At 37.5% G+C, this 12,876-nt stretch overlaps 1 protein-coding gene and 2 long non-coding RNA genes across 3 annotated transcripts; 2 read left to right on the top strand and 1 right to left on the bottom strand.

The window, feature by feature from the left end:
- The first annotated feature begins 1,597 nt into the window (after positions 1-1,597).
- LOC144205929 (actin, alpha cardiac muscle) lies at positions 1,598-5,387 on the top strand. The gene is made up of 9 exons (XM_077730527.1): positions 1,598-1,675; positions 2,507-2,657; positions 2,735-2,863; positions 3,042-3,152; positions 3,751-3,835; positions 4,345-4,506; positions 4,605-4,796; positions 4,888-5,069; positions 5,158-5,387. The coding sequence occupies exons 2-9, from the start codon at positions 2,529-2,531 to the stop codon at positions 5,299-5,301; spliced, it is 1,134 nt and encodes a 377-aa protein (XP_077586653.1). The 5' UTR covers positions 1,598-1,675; positions 2,507-2,528; the 3' UTR covers positions 5,302-5,387.
- A 1,203-nt stretch (positions 5,388-6,590) lies between these two features.
- On the top strand, positions 6,591-8,934 carry LOC144206477 (uncharacterized). The gene is made up of 3 exons (XR_013328372.1): positions 6,591-6,724; positions 7,765-7,842; positions 7,932-8,934. It is a non-coding gene; the product is annotated as an uncharacterized LOC144206477 (long non-coding RNA).
- Positions 8,935-8,973: 39 nt separating this feature from the next.
- LOC144206799 (uncharacterized) lies at positions 8,974-11,671 on the bottom strand. The gene is made up of 6 exons (XR_013328434.1): positions 11,514-11,671; positions 11,242-11,334; positions 9,895-9,938; positions 9,439-9,533; positions 9,218-9,375; positions 8,974-9,141 (listed from the first exon to the last, which is right to left on the bottom strand). It is a non-coding gene; the product is annotated as an uncharacterized LOC144206799 (long non-coding RNA).
- Positions 11,672-12,876: the final 1,205 nt, after the last annotated feature.

The raw sequence follows: 12,876 nt of genomic DNA, 5'->3' as shown, positions 1-12,876 counted from the left end.
GTCCATGAATACCTACTAAATAATTCTAAATTGTCTGTTAGCTTTCTTTCATTGTTTTCCCCTCGGTTGCATTGCTTCCAGGTGTATGTTTTCATATTTAAGCATTTAACTAATCACATTTCAGCCTTTATTTGTTGCCAGAGTCAGAAATCTACTTGGAGGCGTTCACAATCAGTTCTGCAGACCATGTAGCATAAATTCTCATTTCATGAACTGCCCAGCTGACTTCAGGCCAGATGTGGGGGACACCCTGAATTGGTGGCCGGCCAATCACAGGGCACAAGGAGACAAACAACCATTCACCCTCATACTCATACCTAAGGGTAATTTAGTGTCCAATCAGCCTACCATGCATGTCTTTGGAATCTGGGAGGAAACCCGGAGCACCCGGAGAAAACCCACACAGGCCTTGAGAGAACATGCAAACTCCACACATTTGGACCGAGCTGGATTTGAACCCAGGTCCCCCACTGTGAGGCCGATGCACTAACCACTCATTCGTCCTGCCCATGGTATATGAGAACCTTTTGCTGTACATGTTTGGAAAGGAACAGTGGTATCACTACCAAACAATGTCACTGCATGCCTTATACTATTATATAACATTTAAACATTTATGTTTACATTTCTCAAATGAGTGAACCTTCCAAAATCTTGAAAGGTGCTATAATTTTTGATGATTTATACCTAACATGCCACACTTCTGCACAGGGGAATATTTGTAACACTCCCTGAGGCAAGAAGTTTACCTCATAAGGTTGCCTATACATCAAAGAAAATAATCAGTTATTTGGGCGGCACAAATATGGAGCTCATCTTGGCAACCAATGCCTCGGTATACTCACTGGCTGCTCATCAATGACTGTGGCTGAGCATAACCTTAGAAGGAGAAGGCTGGGCCAATCAGAGCAGAGCACTGAAACTCTGATGGCCACTCACACACCGTCTGAGTAAACTGGGCTTTACCATCAGCTGTTGCACACATGGCTGAGGCTCAAGCACACATACCAGCCGCATGGTTCGCACACATATGCAATGTTTTCATCTCCTTAACAAGGCACCGCTGGCGCTGTCTTGACTGGATCATTAGAGTGAGCCTTGGAGTTGGCCATGAGTGGTTTAAAAACCTCTATGAGAGATGTGTGCCACTTGCAACAATCTGAAGATCAAATTAAAATGATCTTCTATATTCATTTTAATTGAGATCATTTTCATATACAAAAAAATATATAGCATTACACCAATCCATTTAATTTTGAGATTCCAAATATAGTTGACAGCTTTGCAGTTGATTATTGTATAGAATATACACATTGGAGATATATGTATACTACTGTAGTTGTAACTATTGTGTACATACTGCACATATAATACATAGAGAGACCAACCAATATTATTTCAGTTGTATTATATATGGTATGAGTAGTATTTTTGCTCATGGGCTGTCAGCTTTCATGAATGTACATCATTTTGCCATGAAGTAGTCCTACCCTTTTTGCCAAAGACTTGCTTCAGTCAGGCTTGTAGAATTTAATTCTAGGGGCACTTATTTGGTCTTGTATGAAATTATAGACACGCCCCCCTGGCCTCAGTTTGAGCCAGGGTCTTATTTAAGGAGCTCATCTCAGCCTCAACTCTTGTCCCAGTGGAAGCATCCGTCTACAAGCACATCTTGGTGAGTATGCTTCATTAAGTTTTTGGATAGAAAAATATTCTTTCATTTGTTGAACATTGTTTGATGGTGATTTAATCTGTCCGGCTCTTTCTATCACAAAATAATAACTTGGCTTCAGTTATCTGACACATTTGGCTGCTGAGGTGAATTTAACTTTGGGCATTATCTAGTAGTAATACACTCTTACCATCACTGAACTTCATGTCTCCATTTCAAGTATAGCTAAATTTCTAATCACCTTGTTAAATGGCGGTGGGCTTGTGGCATTACTCCCCATAAACAAGGTTAACTGGTAGCTAGGGGTGAATGGAGTGATGTAAAATAAAAATCAAAAAGTGTTAAAGTGTAAGAACAACTGGATCCCAGCAGTGCTGAAATGGCAAGACATCCATTCAACTGTCACTAGTGTTAGGCTGCTAAGTACTGTGGGGGGTTGGCCTAAAATAGTCCATAGGTTTATCTTTCTGTTATAACCCTTTTTGGTGCTACCTCAGCAGCTCTAGGAACAATCACAGATATCATATCAGTCAGTTGGCCCGTGGGCCAGACATTCCCCACACACGGTCCAGATAAAATTACTGGAGGGTACAAGGACATGGCTAATTAACACCCTAAATATAAACTCCAGCCCAGGTCTTTTAATTCAAATTAATCGCACTAAGATGTCACTGGAAGGCCATGATATAATCATTTTATCCCAAGCATGCATAAGGCTGGGCTACGACTGTCTAGCGACCCATCTAGGGTCTTCAGCAACTCAAGAGACCCTGACGAAGAAAAGCAGTGTAGGAAATGAATGCATTAATCTTGTTTCTTCTCCAAACATGTCAGACCACTCCAAGAAAGCCTAATCATGTGTGACGACGACGAAACCACCGCCCTTGTGTGCGACAACGGCTCTGGCTTGGTCAAGGCTGGATTTGCTGGAGATGACGCTCCCCGTGCTGTCTTCCCTTCCATTGTTGGAAGGCCCCGCCACCAGGTAAGCGCTACTCTCCATGTGTTGCTCATTCTAATGCATTAAAAAGAAAGTTAACCACATATTAATTCATTCCACAGGGTGTGATGGTGGGTATGGGTCAGAAAGACAGCTACGTAGGTGATGAAGCCCAGAGCAAGAGAGGTATCCTGACCCTCAAGTACCCCATCGAGCACGGCATCATCACCAACTGGGATGATATGGAGAAGGTGAGTGTTGACATTGAGGCCCATTAGCAGCATTCATTGCAACTGACCTTTCCGGTCCTGGAAAATTCACAGGGTGACTTCAATTGGCATCACTATTTTTAACCCCAAGTGTCTTAGTTAGAAGTCCAGGATGCTGTTGTTGTTTTAGTCCTAAGAGCAGCTGTCTTTTGTCTATCAGATCTGGCACCACACCTTCTACAATGAGCTGCGTGTGGCCCCCGAGGAGCACCCCACCCTGCTTACAGAGGCCCCTCTGAACCCTAAGGCCAACAGGGAAAAGATGACCCAGGTGTTTTATTGCCTCTTACACTCCAAAAAATAGTATTATATCATTGACAAGCATTTTAGAGTTTAAAATCCAAATACATCTCAAACTGTCACTCCAAACCTCTCTGACATTGACCTTAATAACAACCCAGGATAAACCTAGCCTCTCCACAAAAATAAGTATACAACCATCTTAGTGTGCCAGTTAAGATGAATCACTTCAATGCACTTTCTTTGTACCAATTCGCTATTTAGAAATAGCACAAATAAGTACATTTTTTTCAACAACTATTTTGCCCATGCACCATAAAGAAGAAAACAATATATATCAGCAATATTTAAGCAAATTGGAGAATATGTGACTAGTGAAAAAGTTAAAAAGAATAGTACGTAGTTAGAAAAAATTCACATCCTATCAAAATGTCATTAAAACACCCCCAGATTGTTCTGGTAGTTTATCTAGGCACATATTAAATTAAACTTAATTGTTTTTGTTAGTTTTTGTGGAGATTCTATATTTTATCATTGTGTAGCACTTTGTAAGTATAGTAATAAGTAGTATGAAGATCAACATTGCTAAAAAATGTACTAAAACACTCTATACTGGCTTTATTTTGCAGATCATGTTTGAGACCTTCAACGTCCCCGCCATGTATGTGGCCATCCAGGCTGTTTTGTCCCTGTACGCTTCTGGCCGTACCACCGGTCAGTACAGTTCAATATTTACATTGATCTACATTATGGTTCTAGATTTACAGGGTATAGTCAAACAGACAAGTTCCAAATATTTCAATTGTGCCACAAAATGAGAAACACTTTTTTCTGGTTACAAGGCACAATTAAAATGGGTAATTTCCGATCCAAATTGTGTTATAATCCATTATGCTAATATATGATTTCTTATTCTGCTCAATTTTGATGCAGCAAAACTATATCATAATGCTCCAGTAAATTGCACATTTTAACCATTCAACAAACCCCAAAATAACAGTAAAAAATATGATAATGAATACATGAATAAGTAAAACAATCATTACAATCTTAAAATATAAAGAACAAATTAAAAATGCAGGGCATTCATGCACCAGTGCACCTTATAATTAGTTGTGCCTTATGCTTGAAAAATACTAATGTATTCATTGAAAGCGTGACTTACAATCGGATACAGACTTTTGGCATTTAATTAAATTCTGGCACTTTTCTGCTTTTCACAGGTATCGTGCTGGACTCTGGTGATGGTGTGACCCACAATGTCCCCATCTATGAGGGATATGCTCTGCCACACGCTATTATGCGTCTGGATCTGGCCGGTCGTGACCTCACTGACTACCTGATGAAGATCCTGACGGAGCGTGGCTACTCTTTTGTTACAACTGGTAAGTCCACACATCAAAATAAATGGTTTAAAATGTGCTTAATTTATATATATGTTCCAACAAATATGGATGCTAACTATGAACACTTTGTGATATAGCTGAGCGTGAGATTGTGCGTGACATCAAGGAAAAATTGTGCTACGTGGCCCTGGACTTTGAGAATGAGATGGCCACTGCTGCTTCATCCTCCTCTCTGGAGAAGAGCTACGAATTGCCCGACGGACAAGTCATTACTATTGGTAACGAGCGTTTCCGTTGCCCCGAGACCCTCTTCCAGCCCTCATTCATTGGTGAGTTCCTCTCTTTTTAAAAAATGTTCAATTTTGCATGCTTGATCATTCATTCTATAGTCACTCATGTATTGTTCTCGTTACCTATCAGGTATGGAGTCGGCTGGCATCCATGAGACAGCCTACAACAGCATCATGAAATGTGACATTGACATCCGTAAGGATCTTTACGCCAACAATGTGCTATCCGGAGGTACCACCATGTACCCTGGTATTGCTGACCGTATGCAGAAGGAGATTACAGCTCTTGCCCCAAGCACCATGAAGATCAAGGTAAAATAAAATAAAAATAATGAAATAACTGGACACTTAACTCTCCGAAGTCCCGAAACACCATATGCTCCTATTCTCCGTATTGTAGATCATTGCCCCACCTGAGAGGAAGTACTCTGTCTGGATTGGTGGCTCTATCCTGGCTTCTTTGTCCACCTTCCAACAGATGTGGATCAGCAAGCAGGAATATGATGAGGCAGGCCCTTCTATTGTCCACAGGAAATGTTTCTAAATACACAAACAACCTCATTGTTCTTGGTGTCTGTCCTTGTCTCCTGTATATAAATGTTCTGTTGTAATAAAAGGAAGCCCTCGTGAGAGTAGCTTCGCTTGTCTTGATTTCACGACCTTGCAAGGTTGTAAAGTCAACAAGTTTTCTCTGGAAAAACGACATAGTTTAGTAAGTCTTTTTCTCTGAAAAAAAACGACATAGTATAGTAAGGCTTTTTCTCTGAAAAAAACGACATAGTATAGTAAGGCTTAAAAATGACTTAGTATAGTAAGGCTTAAAAACGACATAGTATAGTAAGGCTTTTTCTCTGAAAAAACGACATAGTATAGTAAGGCTTTTTCTCTGAAAAAAACGACATAGTATAGTAAGGCTTTTTCTCTGAAAAAACGACATAGTATAGTAAGGCTTTTTCTCTGAAAAAACAACATAGTATAGTAAGGCTTGGTTGGTTGGCTGGGAGACCTTGGTTCGATTCCCGCTGTCGTTCTTTGGCTGATCACTGGACCAAGTAGTCTGACAAATGGAACAAGAAGGGAAACAAAAGAACTTTTTAATTTATATTAAACACTTAGGCATACTTTTCAGTAAAAGGTTATATTCCGAACTGCCTTCGGCAGTTGGGAAGACAGTTGGAAGGGACCACTTTATGTCACGTTATCGGGTCGGCCTTCGGCCGACCCTCGACCGCTTGCTTAGTCGTCGACCGCCGACACCGGGGAGTGAACTCACGTTCTCTCCATGCCAAGGCGAGTGTGCAACCCACTACACCAACTCGAGATTTCCCATGGTGCTGCAGTTAGGAGGTAAAAGGGGGGGGGGGAAGACAAAATAGAAAAATAAAAATAGAATCATATTGTACAGATATGTGACCAGCACTCCTAAGGAAGTTATTATTATTATTAAAGCAATGAGGAGACATTGAACAACGCTGTACTATAAACATTTTCTATAATGAACCTGAAACTGATGAAAGAGTCTACGATAATAAAAAACCTTGATCATTATGTAAAAAAAAAAAAAAAGAACACAGAGTTATTGTTGGGTTTCTTTTTTAATAAATTATATCTAAACCACCACCAGATAACTTGTTTTTCTTTCCTGCATAGGAAAAATGGATTTTATCATCATGATAAAGCTTTGGTTATCAGGGAGTTTTAGATGTAAGTATTTTTGATTGGTATTTTTATTGATGTATAGGGGAATTCCATAGATGAGCAGCAAGATCCTCACTTTACTGTATGAACGTTGTAATTGAAAATTTTACGCCACGCCACAGGAGGGCAGTAGTTGTTGGCTGCAACAACAAAAAAACAGCTATTGTGCGTAGGCCAACCAGCTGTTTAAATTTGGCACATGCGCGGTACCTCATTCTTTCAGGAAGCCATTTCTCTTCCGGCGGTCTAGACACATGCATCCGAACGAGGTAAGTTCTCTTGCGTTTTACGGTCATAAGTGCGTTTTATCACGCCATCGTGAGACCTATTAGTATTCGATTGAGCCCAAAACGCCGGTTAATCTGTTACTTTAATGCCAGCTTCAACACACCGTCGACAATTGAAGTTTGAGATCCTTTTCCTATCCAGATGTGTGCCGCATCTGACTAGCTATTTTAGCATTAGTGACACGACGACACTTTTCATTTGGCTTTAACCGTATTGTCCGTTTTCTCTCCATTATTCCGTCGTGTTGAAATACTTTTAATCTAATCAAACAAAGTCGAGATGTCAATGTAAGTATAGTTAGTTTGATGGTTAGATGACGTCCAGTGGCACGACTTATGTTGTATGTAAGCAGATTTCACACTTAACATTATTGATGCAAAATAGTTATGTCAACTTTCTTATAACTGTTATCGGTACTGTGTATATTTAATCTCCTTATCTGTACTAAACGCCTCAATTTTTAATTGTTCTGATTTCACTCTAAACATTATTGATGCAAAAATAGTTACGTCTACTTCTAACTGTTATTGCTACTGTTTATATTTAATCACTTTGTCTGATAAAGGGAAAAGAAAAGCACAACACGGCGCACTAACTTATTTTCATTTATTAGCTTGATCGTATTTTACTAAGTTTTTTTGTCAGATTTATCAACATGAGTATAGTTAGTTTGATGGGTAGATGCTCTCCTAAATTACATCCAGTGGTACAACTAATGTTGGATGTAAAGATAGATTCCACCACGAGTGCCATTTCCAATTTCCAATTGTTCTGATTTCACACTATAAAAAATATTGATACAAAAATGGTTACGTCAACTTTCTTCTAACTGTTATTGCTATTGTGTATATTTAATCGTCTTGTCTGAAAAGGGAAAAGAATAGCACTTAGCAGTCACTAACTTATTTTCATTCATTATCTTGATTGTATATCATTAAGTTTGTTGTAAGAGTTCTCCATTTTGCAATAATAGTCTTGCAACTCCCAACTAGTTTGGTTAAATCAAGTTCTCTCTTTTTAGCATCCGGATGCAGCTCTTCCAGAGTGCTCAGAACACACGCCCTCGAGGTTAAAGGAGAGGAGATTGGGCCAGATCAAGGTAAAATTAATTCAAAAGAAAACATTAAACCTTTTTGGTGAATCTTGATTCTCTATATTAAGTTTTGTTTTCTTCTTTGTACACCTCAGGTCCATGTCACTTGTGACTTATCTGCACTTCAGAGATGACTGGCAGGCTTCTCAAAGGTTAATGTATTTGTTTATTGCAAAGTATCCAAGTCTTCATCCAAACTAAATAAAAGCTTTAAATATTATAATCTTGTGGAACTCCATGATGTGATATCTGATCTTTATGGTGAGGTTTCACTGAATATAAGTTGGTGTTGTGACCTCTTATATAGGTAAAGTCCACAAGGATATTATTAAAGATTAGAAACTTCATTTGTTAAAGTAGATTTTTCTCAAGTACAAGACTAGTGTTTATTCTTTCTTCCAAGTGTTTACTCCTCTTGGTTTAAAAAAAAAAAAATCCTAAATATATATAGTTTCTCCACCTTTATAAAAAAAAAAAATATTCTAAGTGTTAACTGCTCCAACTTTCTTTTAAAATATGGTTTATTCCTTCAGCTATTAAAAAAATGTTAAATTCCCCTTGGTTTTAAAAAAAATTAAATCCTAAATATATTATTTCTCCAGTTTAAAAAAAAAATCTAAATGTTTATTGCTCCAACTTTTTAAAATATGTATTATTTATACCCCCAACTTTTAAAGAAAATATATATACCCCTGTTTTTGGATATTCAATTTATTCTCCCGGCTTTTTTCCCTACATAAATTCCACCATCTTTTTTTGCCTAAGTGTTTATTCCCCCAGCTTTTAAAAAAAAATATTCTAAGTGTTTATTACCCTTTTTTTTGTTCATTTTTTTTCTAAGTGTTTATTGATCTTTTTTTTGTTCATTTTTTTTCTAAGTGTTTATTGATCTTTTTTTGTTCATTTTTTGCCTAAGTGTTTACTGCTCTTTTTTTATTCATTTTTTTTCTAAGTGTTTATTGCCCTTTTTTTGTTCATTTTTTTCTAAGTTTTTTTATTTAATGTTTCTAAGTGTTTACTTTTTTTTTAATTTAATTTTTCTATGTGTTTTTTCCAAATTTAAAATGTTTACTTGTAAATAAAATATTTTAACTTTGATTGTGACTTGCATCTTTTGTTAAAGACAAAACACATGCATACATTTAAAAGCTTTTATTTTGAAAAACTTGAGCAAAATGAAGTAATTCTTCCAGTCACCAGCAGGAAATACAGGAAATAAAAGCTCCAGCTTTTATTTTGAAAAAGTTTGTAGATTGGTTCCCGTTGGTGGTCCAGCATCGTAAAAAATCGAATCTTCTCCACCCTCTGGTGGAGAAGATTCGAAAATTGAAAAAGGGGGGTTAGTACACAGTTAGTTCAAAAAGCAATGAGTAGGGCTCACCTTTTATTTTGAAAAACTTGAAGTAGTTCCTCCTGTCACCAGCAGGAAATCCAGAAAATAAAAGCCCCAGCTTTTATTTTGAAAAAGTTTGTAGATTGGTTCCCGTTGTTGGTCCAGCATCGTAAAAAATCGAATCTTCTCCACCCCCTGGTGGAATTCTGGAAAACAAAAAAAAGGGTTAAGGCACAAAGTTAGTTAAAAAACCAATGAGAAGGGCTTACCTTTTATTTTGAAAAATGTCAGACTGGTTCACATTGACCATCCAGCAGAGAAAAAGAATTAAGGCGCCTGAGGCTATCTGTTCAATGGTGGAATTCTGTAAAACAAGAGAGGGTCAATATATCAAGTTTAGGACAACTTTTATTTTGAAAAATGCATAGATCAGTGCTGGCTATAATACAAAGACCAATCTATGCATTTTTCAAAATAAAAGGAAAGACCTTGCATGTGAGGTTTTACCTGACTTGGGTGGAATTCTCCCAATTCAGGTTAAACCTCACTTGTAAATGGTTGAGTAAAAAATATATTCACAAGGTCTTACCTTTTATCTTGAAAAAAAAATACATAGATCAGTGCTGGATGTTACACCAGAATTAATCTACATTTTTTTTTCCCAAAATAAAAGGCAAGACCTTGCAAATGTTTTTTAACTTAACCATTTGCAAGTGAGATTTTACCAGAATCAGGGAGTGGTGTAGTCCATCTCAACTTGGGTGGAATTCTGGAAACAAAAAAAAAAGGGTCAATATACAAAGTTAAGTGAAAAAATGCATAAATCAGTGCTGGATGTTACACCAGAATCAATTTATGCATTTTTAAAAATACATTCACAAGGAAGGTTTTACCGGAATTGGGGAAATCTTTTATTTTGAAAAAAAAAATAAAACATTTGGGGCTAAATACTTTTACCTCGAGTTTTTCAGTCAATAATTTAAAATCTATTCATTCTTAAAATGCTTGTTTTTCTCTTACACCAAGAAAAAAAGTTATTTTACCATACGAGAGTCAAAAATGACCCCTGCACTATGGTTGAATAAATGCCTCACTTAAATTTTGTCAAAACCACATTTAAAACTAAAAGTTAAAAGATCCAAGCCCTGAGGTCTTTAAGAAAGTCAATGGGGTAAAAATACATGATTGTTTTAATCCATCAAGTATTTGCGGTTCCACTACATGGCAGATTTATTTAAATTCGCAAAAGCTACTTCTCTATTTGCCACTATAGTATTTATTTTAAAAAATAAATTCAATATGCATAAACCTACTTTAAATTTTTCCTTTATCGCAACATGTCTGGTCTACATTAACCATGATAATTAAGGGATTACCATTTAGCCTAGAGGTCTTTGAGAAAGTTAAGGGGCTAAAATTATAGAATTTATTCAAGTGCTCAGTGCCACTGCATGGCAGACTACTTTTTTAAACTCAGAAAAAAGTGAAAAGCCACATTGAAACTCAAGCAGAAGCTACTCTTCACTTGCCACTATAGTATGTTTTTTTTAAATTAAATTCAATAGGGATGACCCTAATTTAAATTTTTCCTTTATAGCAGCCATGTTTTTTTCTACATTAACCACGATAATCGAGGGATTACTGTTTAACCCTGAGGTCTTAAAGAAAGTTAAGGGGCTAAAATTATATTATTTATTTAAGTGCCTAGTGCCACTACATGGCATATTACTTTTTTTAAAATCAGAAAAATGTGAAAAGCCACACTGAAACTCAAGCGGAAGCTACCCCACTTGCCACTATATTATTTTTTTAATTAAATTCAATTGGGTTGACCCTACTTTGCAGTTTTTCCATTTATCACGGTCCACATTAACCGCGATAATCGAGGGATTGCTGTTAATTCCTTTCGCATCCACAGATTTTTGCAATTAAAAAACGCAAAATCATTTGGTGATCTCATTCAAAATTTGAATGCATCATGATGAAAAACGAGCCAATTGCGCAAATCCTTGAATACTGAAAGCTGAAGTTTAAATATTAAACGGAGAAAATCGGAACTATTCAAAAAATACCCCCTTTGTTATGGCGTCGACCAGTTGATCCTTTCTGGTCGTTTCGGCCACATTCTCGATGTTTCCCAGTAGTCGGTGGTGCTCGTTGAGGGACTGAAACACACAAAGGAATGATTAGTTTTAAAACAAAGAGCGATCGGTAACGCAATGCAGCCAATTTGTTTGCAAACATTTTGCTGTCATGGCTGCATCACGCTAACGGAGCATGCTACCGTCAACGATCACTCATAAGATGAGAACCGGGGCTTCGAAATCCCCAAACGACGACATACTACATGTGCAGCAACGTCTTGTGAGAAGTTTGTCAGCCATTCTCCGTCATATCGTCAGCTCTGAGCAGCTCTGCAGTGCACGCCCGTGCAGTCTCAATCGCCATTTTGCTGTACGACATCGACTATTTGAACTCTTACCTCGGCCACGCCTATTAAACATAGACAAACACAAAATAGAAATTGTTTTCATAATAACGTGCATTAGTCAGTGTGTGTGTGTATGTAAAAGGTTATATTCCGAACTGCCTTCGGCATAGGTGTTGAAACGTTTTATCCAAGGAAATTGGGTGAAACACTTTTTTGGACAAAATGCTTCATCCACCACTGAATACTTATACACTTAAACACTTAGGCATTTTAACTTATTCTTTTTAACTGAATATTTGGAAAATCTTTGCCGGCACTGAGAATTGAACCCAGGACAATATTAAAGTGTAGTATTTGTTGCTTTGTCTCTTTTCATACCCAGATCACACTTAGTCATTTATTGTAGAACTTATTCTTTTACCTGAATAATATTGGGAAAATTATTGCATGCACTTGGATTCAAAACCAGGACCACAGATGTGAGAGACTGATGACTTATCCACTGGGCCACCACCCCGTGAGAGAACGCAGTAGTACTTGTAAATTTATCTCATTCATTTACCTGAATAATATTGGGAAAATTATTGCATGCACTTAGATTCGAACCCAGGACCACAGAGGTGAGAGTCTGGTGGCTTACCCACTGAGCCACCACCCTGTGAGGGAAAGTAGTAGTACCTGTGAATTTATCTCATTCAGTTACCTGAATAATATTGGGAAAATCTTTGCCTGCACTTGGATTTGAACCCAGGACCACAAAGGTGGGAGACTGGTGACTTATCCACTGGGCCACCACCCTATGGGAGAAAGCAGTAGTACTTGTAAATTTGTCTCATTTATTTACCTGATGACTTAGTTGAAAAATCTCTGCAAGAACTAGGATTTGAACCCAGGACCAAAGAGACTGGAGACTGATGACTTACCCACTGGGCCACCTCTCCAAGATTAATGTGTTGTATTTGTTATTTTGTCTCTTCCAACCCTCCACTACACCATGAGACAACTCACCAATACATGGTCATTTGGTGCTTTTATTTAAGGAAAGACTGAATGACTTAGTCTTTTTTTAATGGCAAAATGGTTTGAGTGAATCATTCAACTCATCAAGAGTTCATTTAACCAATCAGGTTCAGTTTTGTGGTAATCAACCTGGATACTTCAGGGATTTAAAAATTCTGCTTGGATTGCACACTGGCTTTACCATTATATGATTTGTGCAAATCTGCTCTATAGTCAAAAAAGATTGTGAATGGTTTATCCCAACAACAACAAAAGT

Source organism: Stigmatopora nigra, chromosome 13 (genome assembly GCF_051989575.1).
Source record: "Stigmatopora nigra isolate UIUO_SnigA chromosome 13, RoL_Snig_1.1, whole genome shotgun sequence".
Taxonomy (NCBI): domain Eukaryota; kingdom Metazoa; phylum Chordata; class Actinopteri; order Syngnathiformes; family Syngnathidae; genus Stigmatopora; species Stigmatopora nigra.
The sequence above is the reverse complement of the archived record's forward strand: the minus strand, read 5'-3'. Positions and strand labels throughout refer to the sequence as shown.